The sequence below is a fragment of the Tasmannia lanceolata genome, unplaced genomic scaffold (genome assembly GCF_043159265.1).
Source record: "Tasmannia lanceolata isolate RefF3 unplaced genomic scaffold, GAP_Taslan_0.1 ptg000013l, whole genome shotgun sequence".
Classification (NCBI taxonomy): Eukaryota; Viridiplantae; Streptophyta; class Magnoliopsida; order Canellales; family Winteraceae; genus Tasmannia; species Tasmannia lanceolata.
The window spans coordinates 47,032,335-47,050,499 of record NW_027518690.1 but is presented as its reverse complement, the minus strand read 5'-3'; the positions used below and the strand labels follow the sequence as shown (position 1 = coordinate 47,050,499).

Below are 18,165 nucleotides of genomic sequence, written 5' to 3'. Positions count from 1 at the left end.
AGGAGGAGAAGAACCCATGAGGCACTCCATTTACGATGATAGAGAAAGTAGATTTGTTTATACATTCATATACCCAACCTAACCATCTATCGTCAAACCCCTGCAACTTCATAAACTCTAGAAGGACTCTCCTATTTACATTATCAAAAGCTTTTGCTAGGTGTAGACACCCCATTTTGACCGTGCCCTGCACCTCCATGTTCTGTGCTTAACCCCTTCAAATCAGTGTATTAAAACCCCAAATTGCACCCTGGGCTAGCTCAGTGTCCCACCAAGGTCCCTCTAAAATTTTGTCGCGATCCGAGCCCGTTTGCCTAGCGAACGAGTTAAGACGGTGTCGTGGTGCAAGTTCAGAAGGGTGGCGATTTAGCCAGAAAAGGGGGTTGTGCTGGAATCTGAAAAACCAGTTCAAATTGTCCGTAATGGGTTGTCCGTGGAGATATAAGGGGTTTACTGATTAGTGTGCAACAAAATTGGTTAGGGGGGAATCTTTGGAAGCTTCCTAGATATTTTTAGGGTTTTAATCCTAGCCATCCAATGCAACAGGTGAAATGAAGGCCTAGGATTTGTGGAGAAAAAGAAAAAAAATATCTGCCCCCTGTTTTCTCTTTGACCCCCCCTGCTAGCATGAAAAATTATTGAAACTCACTTGAGGGGGGCTGTCTTGGAAGAAAAGGGGGCAAAAATATTATTGTCCATATAAAAGAAAAACCATCGACTAGGGTTGGGGAGATCTCATTTTTGCAGCCGCATAAGAGAGGAAGAGAGGGATTGGCAGCCACCTCCGACCACCACCTCCGACCACTGCCTCCGACCACCATCCCTCTAACCACCATCTTCTTCTTCTTCTTCTTCTTCTTCTTCTTCTTCTTCTTCCACCCACCACTACCAACACCGAGCAGAGCTTAGAGAGAGAAAGAGAGAGAGAGAGGAGATTCCGATCTCCTCTACTCATCTTCTCCGGTGGGCTTGCCGGAATCCGGCAAAGCCATCGGAGCCACCATCGCCTCTGTATTTCTCCCCCTATTCCCCTTCTCTAATTTGCTAACCCCATCTAACCATCACCCGTTCCAAAAACCCACCTCATCTCTCAAACCCTTCCCTTCTTCTCCCTTCACCCTCCATTTCAATCCCATCCCACCATCTCTGCAAATTTTCCACCACCACCTAAACCCATTTCGTTTCCTTTATTTTCATCACCCCAGCAGTAGCTTCAAGCCTTATTTTCCACCCCTTATTCAATCCTATTTCCCTAAAAATCAAAACCAAACCCCTCGCATCACCTAATCCTCTCTGCAACTTCATCTTTTCCATCTCTAGCTTCACGAATTTTGTCATTACCGACACCAATTCTTGCTAGCCGTCGGATACCCACGACTCAGATCCTTGAAAGGGAGGAGTAGCCGCTTCCAAGTTTCATTGGAGTGATTTCGGAGCATCGACTCTGCCAAGGAAGTATTCGCTCGTCTCAGGTAATTTTCCCCTCTCCTGTTCTTGCATTATTTTCATTTTTTGTTTTGCTCTCCTATTGCCCATCTGCAGTTATTTCTGGGTCAATTCTGAAGTCCTTTTCCTCTGCCATCAATGGAGGTAAAACAATTAAAAGCATCTCCTCCTATTTACCCAACCCGTCTCTTCAAAACCTCTATGCGCCCTGTTGTCATCCAAACCCAAAAAAAAAAAAAAAAAAACATTCCTTCAGATTCATACTCAGAGCTTCAGTCGAAAAAAAAAAAAAACTTCAATCCGTTGGAAGTCCTGCTCCCTCTCCTGTCAGCATTGGGATTCTCGGATCTCGATTAATCTTTCATCTTGTTGATTGTATCCATTTGGTTTGAAAAAGCATCATCTGGTTTATATTCTCATTGTTATTCTTATCATCAGTTTGGGTTCTTTTGGCCCAACCTTATCACTTCTATTGCTTAAAGGTTCTGTTGATATGATCATGCCTCTCAAACAAATGTCATATAATCCAAATTCCTAGAAGTCTCAGGTTTTGATGTATTATGGTTGAAAGCTTCCTTGCATTCTTTTACTTTCCATAGCTAATTTAACTTTGATTTGAATGTCTTCTTGATTGGATGGTGTGTGACCCAGGGATTTGGTTTTAACTTGGTTTTTGAATCTAACCTGGAGTTTAATTTCTGTTGAAAATGGATGGTGGAGTTATGGATGCTTATTTGATGTAGGGAATCAGATGGTTACTCTACTCCATGTCTTGGGTACGAGTACCATTTGATTTCACAGGAGACCCCATGTCGAGGGTTTGTTTGTGTGTATCACTTGATTTTTGTTTCTTTACCTTATGTTGTGGGTATTACTGGATGGATTTGTTTTCACTTATTTCTGGAGCATTTGTAGATTCCTGGAGTTTGACATTTTCATATATTTCCTGAACCTTGCTTTGGTTGAGTTAACGCTCGGTTTCTATATTTTGATTTGAAAATAGCATGTGTTAAGTAGATGATGTTTCTGGCATGACTGGCTTTGTTATCTGATCCCTTTTGGATTGGTTCTAATACCTGATCATTGCGAGGAGGTCATTTCCTTGAGACATTCACCTGTATTCGTAGCTGAATGTGTTTTGGGTCTTCATTTCGGAGGGCAATGATAAGGTTACTTGGAGCCCGTCTTTATGTTTTGTGGCTCACCGCTTCGCACTTGGATCTGCACAAGTTGATGTCCCCTGTATGCACTGAAATTTTTAATAAATTGGAATTATCATAATCTTTTGATATTTTTTTTATATATTCTTCTCTTGTACTAATCTTTGAGTTAGGTTTTGAAGATGATAATAAATGGACTGCTCAGGTGAGACTCTCTTGAGGTTCATAAACTTGTCTTTTATTTAAATAAATTGTTTTAGGAAAGAAGGAGATCAGATGACTACTCTATTCGATATTATCGACATGAGTACTGTCTGATCTCAAGGCGGGCTTAGAAATATTATTCTGTGTATTTGTGATATCAGATGATTACTTTAGCATCATCTGATTTCACCCCCATATTGGGGCAGTGGTACTTGTGGTTGGGCATAAAAGTGTTTAATGTTGTTTCTTGCTTTATTAGGCTATCCAGCGGCTGGTCTGGACTAATTAATGTTGTTTACCATTTTATGGTTGATATTCTTACAGATTGTGCACTCTTTAGTTGTAAATCATACTTTGCGGATATTTGTTTTGTTTTTATAATAATTGATTGAAAATTTGAGATTATCTGGTAGCATTTTCTTCTCTCTTTGATAGACTAACACAGTCTTATAGATTTCTGTTAATTTTCTTTAGATACTAGAATCCCCTCTCATTGCGAGGGCGATGAAGGCGCTAGCCCAAGCCCATCCTTAGGGGACTTGCTCAGTCCGAGTAGCATACCCCTCCTTTGTATATAGGAGACTTGCCCAGTCTCATTCTCTTGCTAAACCTCCTCTTTGTGCGTCGTTTGGTTTTGGGAGAACCCCCTACTCGGCTTGGCAGCATACCCCTACCCTTATGGGTATTGGGTTGCACATTTGTTGCACCCTAGGGCTAGGTAGCTGTCCGGCCCGGCTGGGTGTTTTACCTTTGCCAAATATGCACAGGGTCTCTTATTCTTTTTTACGTCATTTGTGTCTCGGAGACAAGCCTTGTCTCATGTAGAGAGTTTCCCCTTTATGAGGCTTACCTAGCCTCATGTTAGAGTGACCTCCTCTTTTAGAGTGAGTCTTTGACTCGGTAGTGTTATTAGAGAGTCTCTGACTCATTTGTTCTCCCGTCTTTAGTGTTTTTTTTTAGTTAGGAGTTTCTCCTTTAGAGTTGTCGTTATTTCATTTTGATTAGAGACTAACTCAGTCTTATTAGAGCTTTGCTTGCTTGGGATCTTTGATCGTTTTCTCTCTTCTTGGGGCGCTATCTTTCTTGTTGTGGTTCGTCTCTTTGAGGCGTTAGTTGCTTGTTCGGGGTTTCCCCTTTTTGATTTAGGGCTTTGCCCTAGTTTGTGGTACTACTTGCGTGTTCCCTTGAAGATTGAAAACATTTAAAGGTTTAGAGCATTGGAAAAGCTTTAAAATCCAAAAACATTAGAAATTTGAAACTCAAAAACATTTAAAAACTCTAAAAATATCAAAAACATTTGAAAAGCATAAAAAACTTTAAAAAAATCTAAAGTGTTGAGTGTTTATTTTAGAAGCGTAGTTTGAGAGTTCGTTTCGAACTACGTTGGCTTGATCCTCTTTCACGAGGTACGTAGTGCAGCTTGGGATTCATGTCCCAAGTCCAGCCAAACTTTGTAAATAAATGTTTTAACCCTTTTTTTTCAAAACCTTGTTTTCAACAAGATCTTCCTCTAGAGTTAGGAGTTTGTCCTAGATAGAGAGTTTTAGAGTTAGGAGTTTGTCTTTTATTTGTTGTGTGCTTGTTTGTTTTGTTTTAGAGTTAGGAGTTTGTCTTTTGTTGTGTGCTTGTTGTGTGTTTGTTTTAGAGTTAGGGGTTTGTCCTAGAGTTATAGGAGCGCCTCCGTCCGGTCAGTTGGCGATTCACATCGCCGACTGATGACTAGGTCTAGGATGCGTTAGTTGATCCCATTGTTTTCCTTAGGACGCACAGCTTAGTTACACATAGGTTGTAGGAACCACCTGCATTAGCTTAGGGCTAACCTGCATTTAGTTAGGGCATATAGGGTGTCCTAAAATCTACAATCCACTGGAATTTAAATAATCGTTCAAGAAGCTTTAATAATTAGTCCGGTCTTTTAGATCGAGTCTAAGATAGAGGTCTAGGTGTCTTAGGCATCCTAGCTTAGAATAGACGCGAAGAACTACGTTGCCTTGATTCTCGTGGAGGCGGGGATACGTAGGCTTCTTTGGATGAACATCAGACCATCCGAGGACTCGGGCCAAATCGTTTAAAGTCTTAGGATTTGTTGTGTTGTTATATTGCGTATTTTGTTGTGTTTTCTTACTTTCTTGTGCAGACCCTATACCTTTAGCTGTAGCATGCATGCGTTCGTCCACCAGAACTTAGACACCTGTTAGGCATGTCACTCATAACCTAGTTGTCATTAGGTGACATTTATTTCGGTTCTCTTGTGTGTGCTTATTTTCATCTCCGAGACATGCATGATTAGATAGACGTTTTCTCGGAGATGTGTGTTCCCATTTCATATGATTTTCGCCCAAAACTCTTCGAGGTTAATAATAAATGGCATAAGAGACCAAGTGTTCGCACTCGGGCGAATTGGGGGCGCTCTTCGGACCTTCTCCATTCGTCATCAGGCACGGACCTTCTGTATCTCTGGTTATCCATTGCAAACAGAGCATTTGTTTTGGTTTCATGGCGTGTCCATGGATGGCGACTCTGAGTTATTTTTCAGATATATCTTGGTTTCGAGCCCTGGCTCCGGATCAGGATGTATCTATTTCCTTTTATATCGCCACTCATGCTATGCTGTGAGGGTGGCATCCGTTTCGAGAGTTCCTTGGTAGAGCTCTCCTTCATGTTGTGGAGATCTTAGAGGATTGCAGGAGGGATCTCGCGTCCCTCGGCGCTCGTCCTCGGATCGGGGTCCACACTAGGTCAAGCTTTAGACACATAGCTTTGGGGGAATCTGGGGAGTGAAAATTGTGCAACAGGTCATGAGTAAGAAGGATATTATCTTGAATCTGCCTTCCTCTAATGAATGCAGATTGGGTTGGGTGAATGAGAGATTCCATAACAAATTTTAGCCTCTCTGCAAGGATTTTAGAGATGGTTTTGTATACGAAGTTGCAAAGGGAGATTGGACGGAATTTCTCTGGGGTGGAGGCGTCCAGACATTTGGGGATCAAAGCAATGAAGGTGGAGTTTATCTCAGATAGAAGAGTTCCTTTATTGAAAAAATTTTGAACTGCTTTGGTGAAGTCTTCCTCAATGAGATACCAAAAAGTTTGGAAGAATACCGCATTGAAACCGTCCGGCCCAGGGGCCTCTTCTCTATCTGCTCTGCTAACTACAGATTTGATTTCTTCCTTTGTAACAGGCCTTGATAAAAAAGAGGCTTCCTCATGATTAAGGACTTTGAGAGGAGAGGGAGCATTGCAGATTTGAGGCTTTCCATTGTTTAGGATTTTTTTGAAGTAACTGACAAAAGAGTTTGCAATTTCTTTTGGATCTGTAGATTGGGTGTTGTCATTTCTATTTACAGCCAATATACTATTTTGGTGTTGGCGGGATTTCAAAGCAGAGTGAAAAAATTTTGAGTTCGAGTCGCCCAGATTGAGCCATTGGACTCTCGATGTTTGCTTGTATAAGAATTCTTCAAGGTTAGAGGTTTTAATGAATTCAGATCTCAGCTTGTCTTCCTGGGCAATGAGGGTAGAATTAAGGGGGTTTAGTTGGAGACTCCTCTGAATTTCCTCAAGGCTACTTCGGATAAGAGGGGCTCGAATGTCAACTCTGCCAAAGTCTCAAATCTTTGGCTTAGGTCTCTTACAGTAATTAGGTCTTTCCATAGTAGAATGAACTTATTTAGGTTTGGGTCTATTTAACTATTAAATACCTTATAAACATACATCACATAATTAACAGCTATATATTTTCTTTATCCTGTGATTTGACTACCTCGGTCTTTGCTTCTTCAGTTTTAATAAAATCTTTTCTAGTTTTCTGCCGCTCAAAAAAAAAACAGCTATATATTAAAAATCTTATCCATGTATTTATATCTCTATTAAATACATTGACTATATCCAAGCCCCAACATTAATACGTTATAGAAAGTTAGAAACTAGACCTTTTCATTCCCTTTAATAGTTAGCTAGGTCGTAATCTCATATTTCTAACTACTTTTAATGACTCTTTAAACAATATATTATTTTTAATGGCGTACACGATTAATGCCAAAATTTCGGTTTCGGTGACGGCAGAACGCATTCAGAAACCGAAATTTAAAACCATGTGGTCCACTATTATTCACCAATTGTTTTGGTTTTTTGTTAACTTGTGGGAACCATCAGGTCATTTGATCTGATCTCCACCGTACAATTGTAGTAGATACTATTTCATCTTGCAGGCCCGTTCTTGGATTGTTGAATTCTTGTCCACCCAAGTAGGCATGCAAATTGGTCGTTGAAATATTTTTTTAAAAAGGCCAAGAATAAGTAGGCACGTGTCCTTTGATTATGAGGAGGGGGGAAGGTAGTTCTCAAGCTACCAAAGTTGCAGCACGGCCGTAGTGGTTGATATTTTTGTAGAGTTCCATACATTGTGTAGACTCTTTTGGATAATCAGATCCCAAGGAATCCAAGCAAAAATTCCACTTTTTTTTTTGTGATTTCGGGCTTGAATGTTATAGGGAGGGGACAAAGGCGACATATCATCAGACATGTAATGATTAACCAAGAGACATCCATCATCCCTGGGATTCTCCAGGTATTTCAATGCTATATTGGCAACCAAACTAGGAGTTTTGATGGCGTGGCACCCAAATGCCTAGTAAAACCCTAGCCATTCTACTTCTGTGCAACCAAACACACTCAAGGACCCTAAGGGAAGTCATACTGGATTGGTTTTTCAGTAGGTGGTGCGATCAGACTCCCCAATGCATCTATATAGGTCAGAGGAAGAGAAGAGAGTCATAGGTTTACGTGAAGACGGTATTTGTTTGAAAATTTAACCCTTATGTAAGGGTATTTTGGTCATACCAAAGGAAAGATTCCATTGTGGAAGTCTCTTCAATTCATTTCTTTCTGAAAACCTAGCAACAATGGAACTAGACTGCTAGGGACAATAAACTATACACGCGCGATGACACTCTTAACCATTCGAACATGAGGCCATCTTCAGAGAGGCAGTCACAATATAATGAGAGAAATTATTTATAAACACATAAAGGTGGTACCTCTTTAATATTTACGTATAGGTCTCGTATAGCAGTTACTAGTATTCCGGGTGGATGCTATGGATGGGTGTAAAATGTTGGGCCCCACCCTAACGCATAGGTTTGGTAGAGATGGTGTACCCCACCCTCAATAACATTACGAGTAAAATGGTGGGCCCCACTCGAACAAAATCTAAGGTGTAAAATGGTAGGCCCCAGCAACATCAAAATGCTGGCCCCCACCCATGCTTAGGCATGGACGCATGGTTATAAATTGTTGGGCCCCACCCCATCATACCATAAAGTGTAAAATAGCACTGGGCTCCACCATGTCCAGAGAGAGAGAGAGAGAGAGAGAGAGAGAGAGAGAGAGAGGTTTTACAAGGAAAAAAGCTTCTTGGTAGAAACTGAATAAGAGAAACTATATGATGAGGGTGACAAACATGCATTGGTGGTACGATGGAAGTACCACAGTTGGGTAGAAAATTTTGAGAAGCTGCTGTTGGATCAAATATCAAGGGCGGTACCACCCCCAGTATGTGTTTATCTGCCCAGTAAGCATATGAAATCTCATAGGGCAATGATATTTTCACTCCCCCTGCATTACGCGCACGCTCCCTTATAACATGATTCGATGTGAAATGTGTGCAACTTTAACGCTTTTTTACGTCAAATCATATTATAAGGGGAGCGTGCACGTAATGCTAGGGGAGTGAAAATATCATCTCTCATCTCGTATTATAGATGTCTTCTCTTCTCTAATAGTCAGTTTTTTGTTCAACTCGGGGGGACTACCGTAGTGTAGATAACCTAATCTAATTATCTCTAGTACCATCCTATTGTAGTTCATTATAATTCATCTAGTGGGACCCTGCATGTTCTTGAATTCCTGCCCGACGGCAACCCAAGATGGCACAAAATGGGTCCGCTGAAATAAAAATTGGCCAAAACTTATAAGACACAAGTCCTTTGATTATGAATACGGGCAAAGGTAGTCCTCAAGCTACGAAAATTACAGCTTGGCCCAAGTGGTTGATTTTTGTGTAGAGTGGCCTCTTTTGGAAAAGACCATATGTATGTGGCCTGCGAAAATAATGAAACTTATAAGACCATATGTATGTGGCCTCTTTTGGACAACTAGCCCAGCACCATGACCCATGCCAAGTGTACAAGATGATGTTAGGTACCTAATCAATATGCTACAAGCCCAAGGACCGATATTAGTGATACCAAATTTTAGTTACTAACTAGTACACCAATAATCCTAGATGTCACGTGTCATCACCCTGATTGTTTGGTTGCAGTTATTTGGCTCCTAGATTAGCGGTGTAAATACTTAACAGGGACAACTGTCCGTTTGGTTGTCTGTTTGGTTGCAGTTATTTGCCTCCTAGATTAGTGGTGTAAGTAGTTAACAGGGAGGAGCATTGGATTTGCCTGGAACTTACCTTGTAGAACAACGGTTAGTATTTACTTGTCAACCTCGTAGAGTAGTGGTAGGGGGTGTCATTACCAATAGAGAGAACATAATGCTTAAGAAATCCAAGCAAAATTACATCTTTTTTGTAATTTCTGGCTTGGATATTATAGAGGAGACAAGAATGACACATCAAGTGATTAACCAGAAGACATCCTTAGTAACCAAATAAGGAGTTTCTGTGGTGTGGCGCCCAAATGCATGCCGAGCGAAACCCCTAAGCCATCCTTGCAATTGTTCTACCAGATATGCAGAATGGAAGTCATTTTGGATGGGTTCTTCAACAGGTGGCGTGGTCAGACTCCCCACTACCACTATATAGTTCAGATGAAGAGATGAGATTCATGGTCTCACGTGAATATGGCATTTTTATTTTTTTTGAAAACTTAACCCTTAGGCTCTGTTTGGATGCCAATTGCAAGGATGCCTTAAGCAATCCCAAGCAAACTAATGCACTTTTTGGTGTTTGTTTGCCAATTTAGCACATAATCCAAGGGGACCAGACAAGAATCTCAACAAAGTATTGCTGCAATGTGGCACCCATGAGCTCTCCTTATACCCTCGGTGCCTCATTTCTCCAAAATGGTAAAATTCTTCAAGCAGAATTTTGCTTTTTCTCTTTTTATCTCTCTCTTCCCTCTCTCACTCCCCTCTCTATATATTGGTAATGACACCCCCTCTCATTACTTACGAGATTAGCAAACCAAATGCTACATATCACTATTCTACCAAGTAAATCCTCGGTGGATCAAACATTACAAAAGTTTGTTTCCTCCCTATCGACTACTTATACCACTAATCTACATAATAACCTTTTGCATCCGAACAGAGCCTTAAGCATAGTTTGGGTATCTGAAGAAAAGTCTCAATGTACTGTGGAAGTCTCTTCCTTTCTTTTGTGGGTCAGTTAAGCCGGCTTAAGCAGAAGATCTCGCAATAATGGAACTAGACTTCTAATGACTATGAACTCTCCACTAAATGACATGCTTTTCACCATTCGAACATGAGGCCATATTGAGAAAGGTAGTCACACATCAATGAATACTAATTAATAAACTCCAACATCATTTTTATAAAATAAAATGAAAAAAGACTATCATAATATTCCAATGGGGCGGCTAAGATCTTTCTTTCCCCATGGGACCCACGAGCAACTCTCTGTCTCACTCTGTAAAGTGCACAGACGGTGATAACTTTTTAGGATGGCATTTAACCATGTAAGGTGGGTATTAGGGTCATTACACACCATTGTCTTTATTTCCTGGATGGAGTCCCGTTTTGAAATTATCTGCAATTTGGCAATTGATAGGGACACTTGTGTGTACCATATTAATATGACACTGCTAGGCAATTTCTCACTTTTCAGCAGTTTTGTCTTATTATTAAATCCATCTCCGGCGGCTGTTCTCTCATGCAAAAGTCAAGCCGCGAAATGGCTTTCGATGGAATTGCATAACAAATATCTCTAATACTGCCACATCATCTTGGCCCCACGTTTGGGAGTATGGACAGACTCTAATTCCATGAGTAACAATTACCTTTAACTGTAGGATCTGAGGTTCGTGGAATTTTCAAAGATGCCCATTCAGGCAGTCCTAACTCTTAAATATTTCTCCGATTGAATGAGCCCTTATATATATATATATACATACATACTTTCAGAAAGATATTTGTGATTATTGAATATGTTGTTCTTGGGACGTTTTATACTTGTTTCAGTTCTAGGACTGATTTGGTTGGCTAAGTTGGGATATGGAGCAGGCAGTCTACTTCCTCCTGATGAAGAAGGTATGAGATTCGGATTTTTTTTTTCTTTTTTTCTGTAGTTTATTTGCCCTAGATTCACATGCCCCCTCAGATTTCATTTCTTTCTTAGAATTATGTGAAAAAGAGGTACCTGGCTCCAATTCCTATGTTTAAGGATGCATTTTGGATTGCCGGAATCAAGAACCGGAATTGACCTCATATTCCGATTCCTACTCATAAAAAAATTTTAATCGAAGAAAATTCTACTAAAAATTTCATTCCGACCTGGGAGGGATCTGAATACCACCTCTTGAGGCGGGAAACAGATTCCACCATTTCCCATTCTAATTTACACTAGTCCCGCCCCGTGTCATTTCCACCCACTTCATTCTGTTCGGTTTTTGGACGGGTAGAATTGATATCAGGTCCTGATCCAGCGAGGAATGCTTCAATAGAGTGTGCCTCTTTGCACGATTGACTTGATTTTTGGGCAATAGTGGATCCAAATCAAGGCCTAGTAAATGGACGGTTCAGATCAGTCCAGGATGAAGTCCACTGTGCTGTAGTCAAGGTTTTAAATTTCGGCCGAAATTTCGGACTTCGGTCAGGACTGAAACCAAAATTTCCTAAATTTCGGCAATTTTCGGCGAAATTTTAAATAAAATATTAATTTTTTATTTATTTACAAAGTTTCGGGAATTTTGGCCCAAAATTCTAACATTTCGAGCTCATCTATCAAATTTTGGCCAAAATTTCGGTTTCAGTGAGGACCGAAATTATGCCCGAAACCGAAATTTAAAACTGTGGCTGTAGTTAGCATCACTCACTGTATTGGAAAATTATTGTATATTCAAATCCGGGTAAAGACATAATAACTTAATGACATTCTCTGTTAAATGTGATAATCAGTGGCCGCTCTTGAAGCAATAGGGAGGAAGTTGAACAGAACGAATTGGAATTCCAGATCACAAGTTGACCCTTGCAGTGGAGAATCAGGTTGCGTTATACCTAACAAAACAGAAGATGACGCCTTTGCCGTCCGATGCAATTGCAGCAACACTGTCAACCATGTCACAAGCATGTATGTATACTAACGTTATTATTAATTTTGCAAAAATTAGATAGAATTAAAAATGAAGACATTCATAAAAAGGTTGGGGTGACACTAATTGAGGAGAAGATGAGAGAGCACCGCTTAAGATGGTTTGGACATATCCAACGTAGGCCTTTGGATGCTCCAGTGATAAGAGGCTACTCGTACCAAGTTGATAGAGTAAAAAGAGGTAGGGGCAGACCGAAAACAACTTGGGTAGAAACAGTGAGGAAAGACTCGATAGCTAGGAACATAACAGAGAACATGACCTTGGATAGGATAGAATGGAAGAAAATAATCCACGTAGACGAACCCAACTAGAGCCAGGATTAGAGCAGGGTAGATTCCTTTCACCTTCTTCATAAGATTTTTCTAAGGGATTCATTTAGCCGACCCCAACTAGTTTGGGACAAAGGCTTTGTTGAGTTGAGTTGAGTTGAGTTGAGTTAAGTAACTTACTGTTCAGTATTTGCAAATAGAGTAACATGGTTTGCTAATTTGCAACAAGAGGAATACCCTCTGTCCGTATTCTGCAAATGGAGTGAAATTGACGGTGACTTGACTGAATTTAAACGGAAGATGTATTTAAATTTCATAATGATAATATTACCCTTTCTTTAAGGAAGTGCATTATGATCTTCCCACACCTCATCATTTTTAGTGTTTTTATATGCTGTAAACTTGCATAGTTCATTATTTTTCAAAAAGTACTATACCGCCCACACTATAGGATGATCCAAACCATCCATTTGAAGGGCCACAATGAAAAAAATGTTGTGACCCAAAAATTATTTCCATGTAGGATGATCCTAGCCTTCCAATCTATAGAGGAGCTGCATGTTATGGATACCTCTATTGATCAAAAGGCTAGGATCATCCTAAGGAAATGATTTTTGGGTCACATCCTATTTACATTATGGCCCTTCAAATGGACGGTTCGGATCATCATATGGTGTGGGATGTATAGTAAGGCTAGGCTCATCTCATGGAAATGATTTTTTGGGCACAACCTATTTACATTGTGACCCATCAAATGGATGGCTTGGATCATCCAATGGCGTGGGCCGTATAGTAAGGTTAGGATCATATCCTATGGAAATGATATTTTGGGGCACAACCTATTTACATTGTGGCCCATCAAATGGACGGTTTGGATCATCATATGGTGTGGCTGTAAACTACTTTTGAGAAATACTTAACTGCAAGCTTACATCATATAAAAACTCAAAAAAATCAACGGGTGTCTTTTGAATGGTGGAAATGGGGCAAATATGGCACTAGGAAGTACTCTGCACTCTTAAGCCCAACTCTCTGTTACTTGCACGGTAATTAAGGTCTCATGCACAAATTTTCATTAACAAGCTTGTAGATGACCTAAACAAATTATGAAAGAATTGAGATAAGGTACTGAAGCTAATGTAATTCTCTGTTAAAATCCTCAAGGATTCAACTTCCTAACCAATGAAAGCCACATGGTTTATTACCAAACCATTAAGGCAGCAATTAAGTGCAAGATTCTGCACCTTGTTGTCATTGGTAGTAATTGTGCCTTGCTTTCCAATGCAATGCAATGCAATGACTTTTCAAATCCAGTAGTCTCTGTCAATTAATCGAAGACATGCTAAGAAACTTCACTCTGTGAAAACAAGCTTGGATTTAGTGGCTCCAAAATGATGCCACGCGATCAGCAAGTGCAGTGATCCTACACTTTTTGGAGTAAAGGGTATTTTTGTCCTTTTCAACATTGAATCAGCTGCTGTATTCTTTCTGTCAAGAGATACTCTGTTTGTAAAAAATGGACAAAGGGCATTCCTCTTTTTGCAAATTAGCAAACATGTTACTCTATTTGCAAATACTCATAGTAGGTTACCCTTTTTGCAAAACCCTTTAACTCTTTTTTTATTGTATAATTTATGGGTTCAACTTGGTTTTGGCTCGGGTTAGGGTGGCATTTCTTCGTGTTGGGTTGGGAAAAGCCAACCCAATTTAATTTTGGATATGGTTAGGGTTGAGGCCTTCCCGAACCTGACCTCCGTCCTCTAATTTTATCTTGATTTATGTCTTTTTATTATATTTTTCTATTTGGCCCTAGGTGAACCTGAACCCAACCCGACCCGATTTTGGGTTAGATGGGTGGGGTTAGGGTTGAGAAATTTAGAGGTGGGTTGGGTTAGGGTTGACGATTCTCAACCCGAGGCTCGGGTTGGGTCAGGTTACGGTTGTGGGAATACTGTCTCGGGTTGGCCTCAACCCGAACCAACCCAACCCGAGTTGCACCCCTCATATTTTCTATGGAAATCTAAACTCAACTCAACATAGCCTTTGTCCCAAACTAGTTGGGGTCGACTAAGTGAATACTTTAGAAAAAAATCATGAAGAAGGTAAAAGAAATTTAATCCTAGTTCTAGGAGGGGTCTTCTACATGGATCATTTTCTTCCATTCTATCCTATCCAAGGTCATGTTCTTTGTTATGTTCCTAGTTATCAAGTCTTTACTCATTGTTTCTACCTAAGTTGTTTTTGGTCTGCCCTACCTTTTTTTTACTCCATCAATTTGGCACGAGTCGCCTCTTCTCAGCGGAGCATCCGAAGGCCTACGTTGGAAATTAGACAAAAAAAACACTCAAATGAGAATTCATCATTCAGGTACATGAGTTTTATAGTCCAAGTTTGTAAAATTCAGAATTCTACAAGCTAAAACCCTAGATTTTATAATCCAGGTTTTTGCTTATAAAATCTACAAGTTTTGGCTTGTAAAATTCAGAATTTTACAATCCATGTACAAATTAAGTTCTCGTTGTTAACTATATCCATGGTCAAATGCGGTCCAAGAGCTTTCATTATATATAAAGATTATAATATTTGTAGTCAAAGGGGCTCCAAGAGCTTTCAGTATATCCGAAGATCTCCAACATGAACCGTTGGTGGGCCCAACAATTGAATTGTTTAAATGGCGTTGATTGTCTAAAAAAGATGTGTTATATGATATATGCTCATAGGTGAGGTCAGGCCCAACGCATATTGCATTTTTGTTCGTAGGTGAGCATATATTTTGAAAAATATGATGAAGTGCTACTTGTTTGAAGATCCAAACCATTCAGTTAATGTGCCCTAATGTTACTAAACTGTGCCCCCAAAATAAGCTCCATTGGATCCTAACCATGTAAATCTATAGATAAATTACACCATAGAGAAATTTCTACAGATCGAAGAGTTTGAATCACCCAATGGAAATGATTAGCATTTACGTTGGGAATGGTTTAGGTCTTTGAACAAGGTGGGCCCACTCTATTTTTTAAAAAGTACGTGCACCTCCGTACATACACCATATAACACACATTTATTAGAAAATTCTTTGCTGCCCTCATTCCAATATCTAAGCTGTTCATTTGATGGGTCTAATGTAAATAGGCCTTTCCCCAAAATCATCTCCGTATGATGATCCTAACTCTCCAATTTGTAGAGGCTGATCGAAGGCTTTTGATCTTCCTATGGAGATGATTTTATGTGCAAGGCCTGTTTATAAGGGCCCAAGTGATTTTTTTTTTAGTTACACATTTTATGATGTCCACCATTTTCAAAGATCTAGACCATTCATCGTTGGCCCCAAAAGGGTTTTGTGCACCAAGAGAAGCGAGAGAGTACTAGTTGTGAGAATAAGTAAATCTAGGGCCTACCTTGTTCAAAGATCTCAACAGTTCACTTTTTAGGCTCCACCAAAGGTTCATGTGAGGTAGTGAAAATAGGGGTGCAACTTGGGTTGGGCTCAACCTGAAAAAAAAGTCGGATTGGGTTGGGCTGAGTTTAGGTCGGGGTCGGGTTCGGGTTAAGTTTTCCCAACCCGGGTTGAGGCCTTGGGCAACACGAACCTAGTGAAATCCAACATTTTTTTTTATCAATCTTTTATTTTTAGAAAGCTTAAAGACTTAGGGGTGCAACTTGGGTTGGGTCGGGTTGAGCTTTTGCTAAAAACGAATAGGAATCAACCTGCTTTTGCTAAAAACGAATAGGAATCAACCTGAAACCGACCCGATTTTAAGGTAAAAGCTCAACTCGAATTCCTAAAAATTGACCCGAGTTGCACCCCTATAAAAACTCGGGTTGAATTTCGGGTCGGGTCAGGTTCGTGTTGGAAAAAAGGGTTCCTCGGGTCGGATCGAACCTCATCGGGTTGGAACTCGGCTCGGGCTTGGGTTGAGTAAATTGTTCCCCGGGTCGGGTTTGGGTTGGCCTCAACCGGATCCAACCCGACCCGAGTTTCACCCCAAAGTGTGTCCGATTTATCACCCATTTGGAAAAGTTTACGAGGGAGTTTCTATCTGTTTTGGATTGCAGAGTTGTCAAGACACAAAATCTTCAAGGAGTGCTTCCATCAGAACTGGTCAGGCTTCCCTTCCTCCAGATATTGTAAGACCCCTCTTTCTCACTTACACCCACGGCTCACGTTAGATCCTCCCAACATTATTTGCTTAAATTACGCCCAAACTGACCACTTTAGTGATCACAGTGATGTCAGTCGCAACTTCCTCAACGGCACTATACCTCCAGAATGGGGAACCATGCAACTGAAGAACATGTAAGTGTTTCCACAATCCTGGTTAACTCTCTCAAATCAAAGCTTGATTTTTCTAAAGTTAACGAGAGAGAGAATGCCACTTCAGCTCTCTACTCGCAAATCGCTTATCAGGGCAGATCCCAAAAGAGCTTGGAAACATTATTACTCTCAAAGAATTGTAAGTTTTGATTTCATTCTCTCTCTCTCTCTCTCCATTCGATTGTCTGATTATTCTCTGTGAATTTCATATGGGTCTTTTTCTGTTTTGATCTTAAAGAAGGTTGGGTTTTCAGGGTTCTGGAGGCCAACCGGTTTTCTGGACCTCTTCCAAGAGCGCTTGGGAAGCTGATCAATTTAGAGAGACTGTAAGATCTCCCTTTCTTCGATAATTTTTTTTTTTGGCTTCTGGGTAGCTTTTCAATTGGCATTTTATATTGGAATCGTAGGGCCTCTTTGGATATCTTTAAAAATTATTTGAATGTAATCTTATATGCAAATGGTTATTAAGAGAAGTAGGATTATTTGCACATAATAGTTATAGTAGCTTAAGAATTGACATAGTTAGGCCTTGTCTGCGCGCCTAAAAAAGAGTACCCTATAGCCCATTGTCCACTCAGCGCGTGTGCGAACGCACACCGTCCGCTGGTCCACCCATTGTGCATTAAAGCAAAGTAGAGAAGTGGAAAAAAGCTATATAAACCACTTTCCAACTTTCTTCAAGAGCGATACGGAACTATCTTATTGTTCCCACTTCTACACTCTCTTGCAAAAAGCAAGTTTTTCTTTTCCAAAACACTATAGGGAAACATTTTCCAAAACACTAATTTTGACCCAAAAACATGATTTTGAAAATCAAAATCCAACAATTTATAAATAAGATTAAAACAGAATAATCTTATTCGCAAATAAGGACAAATTCTGGCAGCATCTAAAGAGGCCCTCAGTGTGTTCTGACCATTCAGTGTTTGGTTTTTTGAACTACAGTCTAATCTCCTCAAATGAATTTACGGGAGGGTTGCCAGATGATCTTGCTAAACTCAGTAATCTGAAGGAGTTGTAAATTTCCTCTATTTCCTTTTTTCCACCTCTGTTGTTGTGCCTTGTTCCTTGTACATAAACTTCATCATTTTTCTTTTCATTCATTTTTTCTTTTCTTTCTTTTTTCTTGGCACAATGCAGTAGGATAAGCGATAACAACTTTACCGGAAGGATACCTGATTTCATTCAGAACTGGACGAAGCTCGAAAAACTGTAACCATTTTTTTTCTTTTGAGATTCGAGTTTTTTTTTTTTTCTTTCTGGAGTAGTGTCTCTGAATTTCATTCCTTATTTTTTTTCTTTTCAAATTTCGTCAAAGACAGAGCAATACAAGGAAGTGGTCTGCAGGGGCCTATTCCTGATGGCATTTCTTTTTTGAAAAACTTAACCGACCTGTAAGTAGAGACAACTGATATTCGCACCATTAAT

General features: G+C 40.0%; 1 protein-coding gene across 1 annotated transcript in view; it reads left to right on the top strand.

The window, feature by feature from the left end:
- The first annotated feature begins 10,918 nt into the window (after positions 1 to 10,918).
- LOC143891340 (uncharacterized) overlaps positions 10,919 to 18,165 on the top strand; it is a 46,869-nt gene continuing 39,622 nt past the window's right edge. The window contains exons 1-9 of the mRNA XM_077395933.1: positions 10,919 to 11,092; positions 11,960 to 12,131; positions 16,479 to 16,550; positions 16,651 to 16,719; positions 16,805 to 16,876; positions 16,992 to 17,063; positions 17,683 to 17,754; positions 17,878 to 17,949; positions 18,060 to 18,131. Of these exons, the coding sequence (XP_077252048.1) occupies positions 10,990 to 11,092; positions 11,960 to 12,131; positions 16,479 to 16,550; positions 16,651 to 16,719; positions 16,805 to 16,876; positions 16,992 to 17,063; positions 17,683 to 17,754; positions 17,878 to 17,949; positions 18,060 to 18,131 (776 nt within the window). The 5' untranslated portion in view covers positions 10,919 to 10,989. The remainder of the gene's footprint in view (positions 11,093 to 11,959; positions 12,132 to 16,478; positions 16,551 to 16,650; positions 16,720 to 16,804; positions 16,877 to 16,991; positions 17,064 to 17,682; positions 17,755 to 17,877; positions 17,950 to 18,059; positions 18,132 to 18,165) is intronic.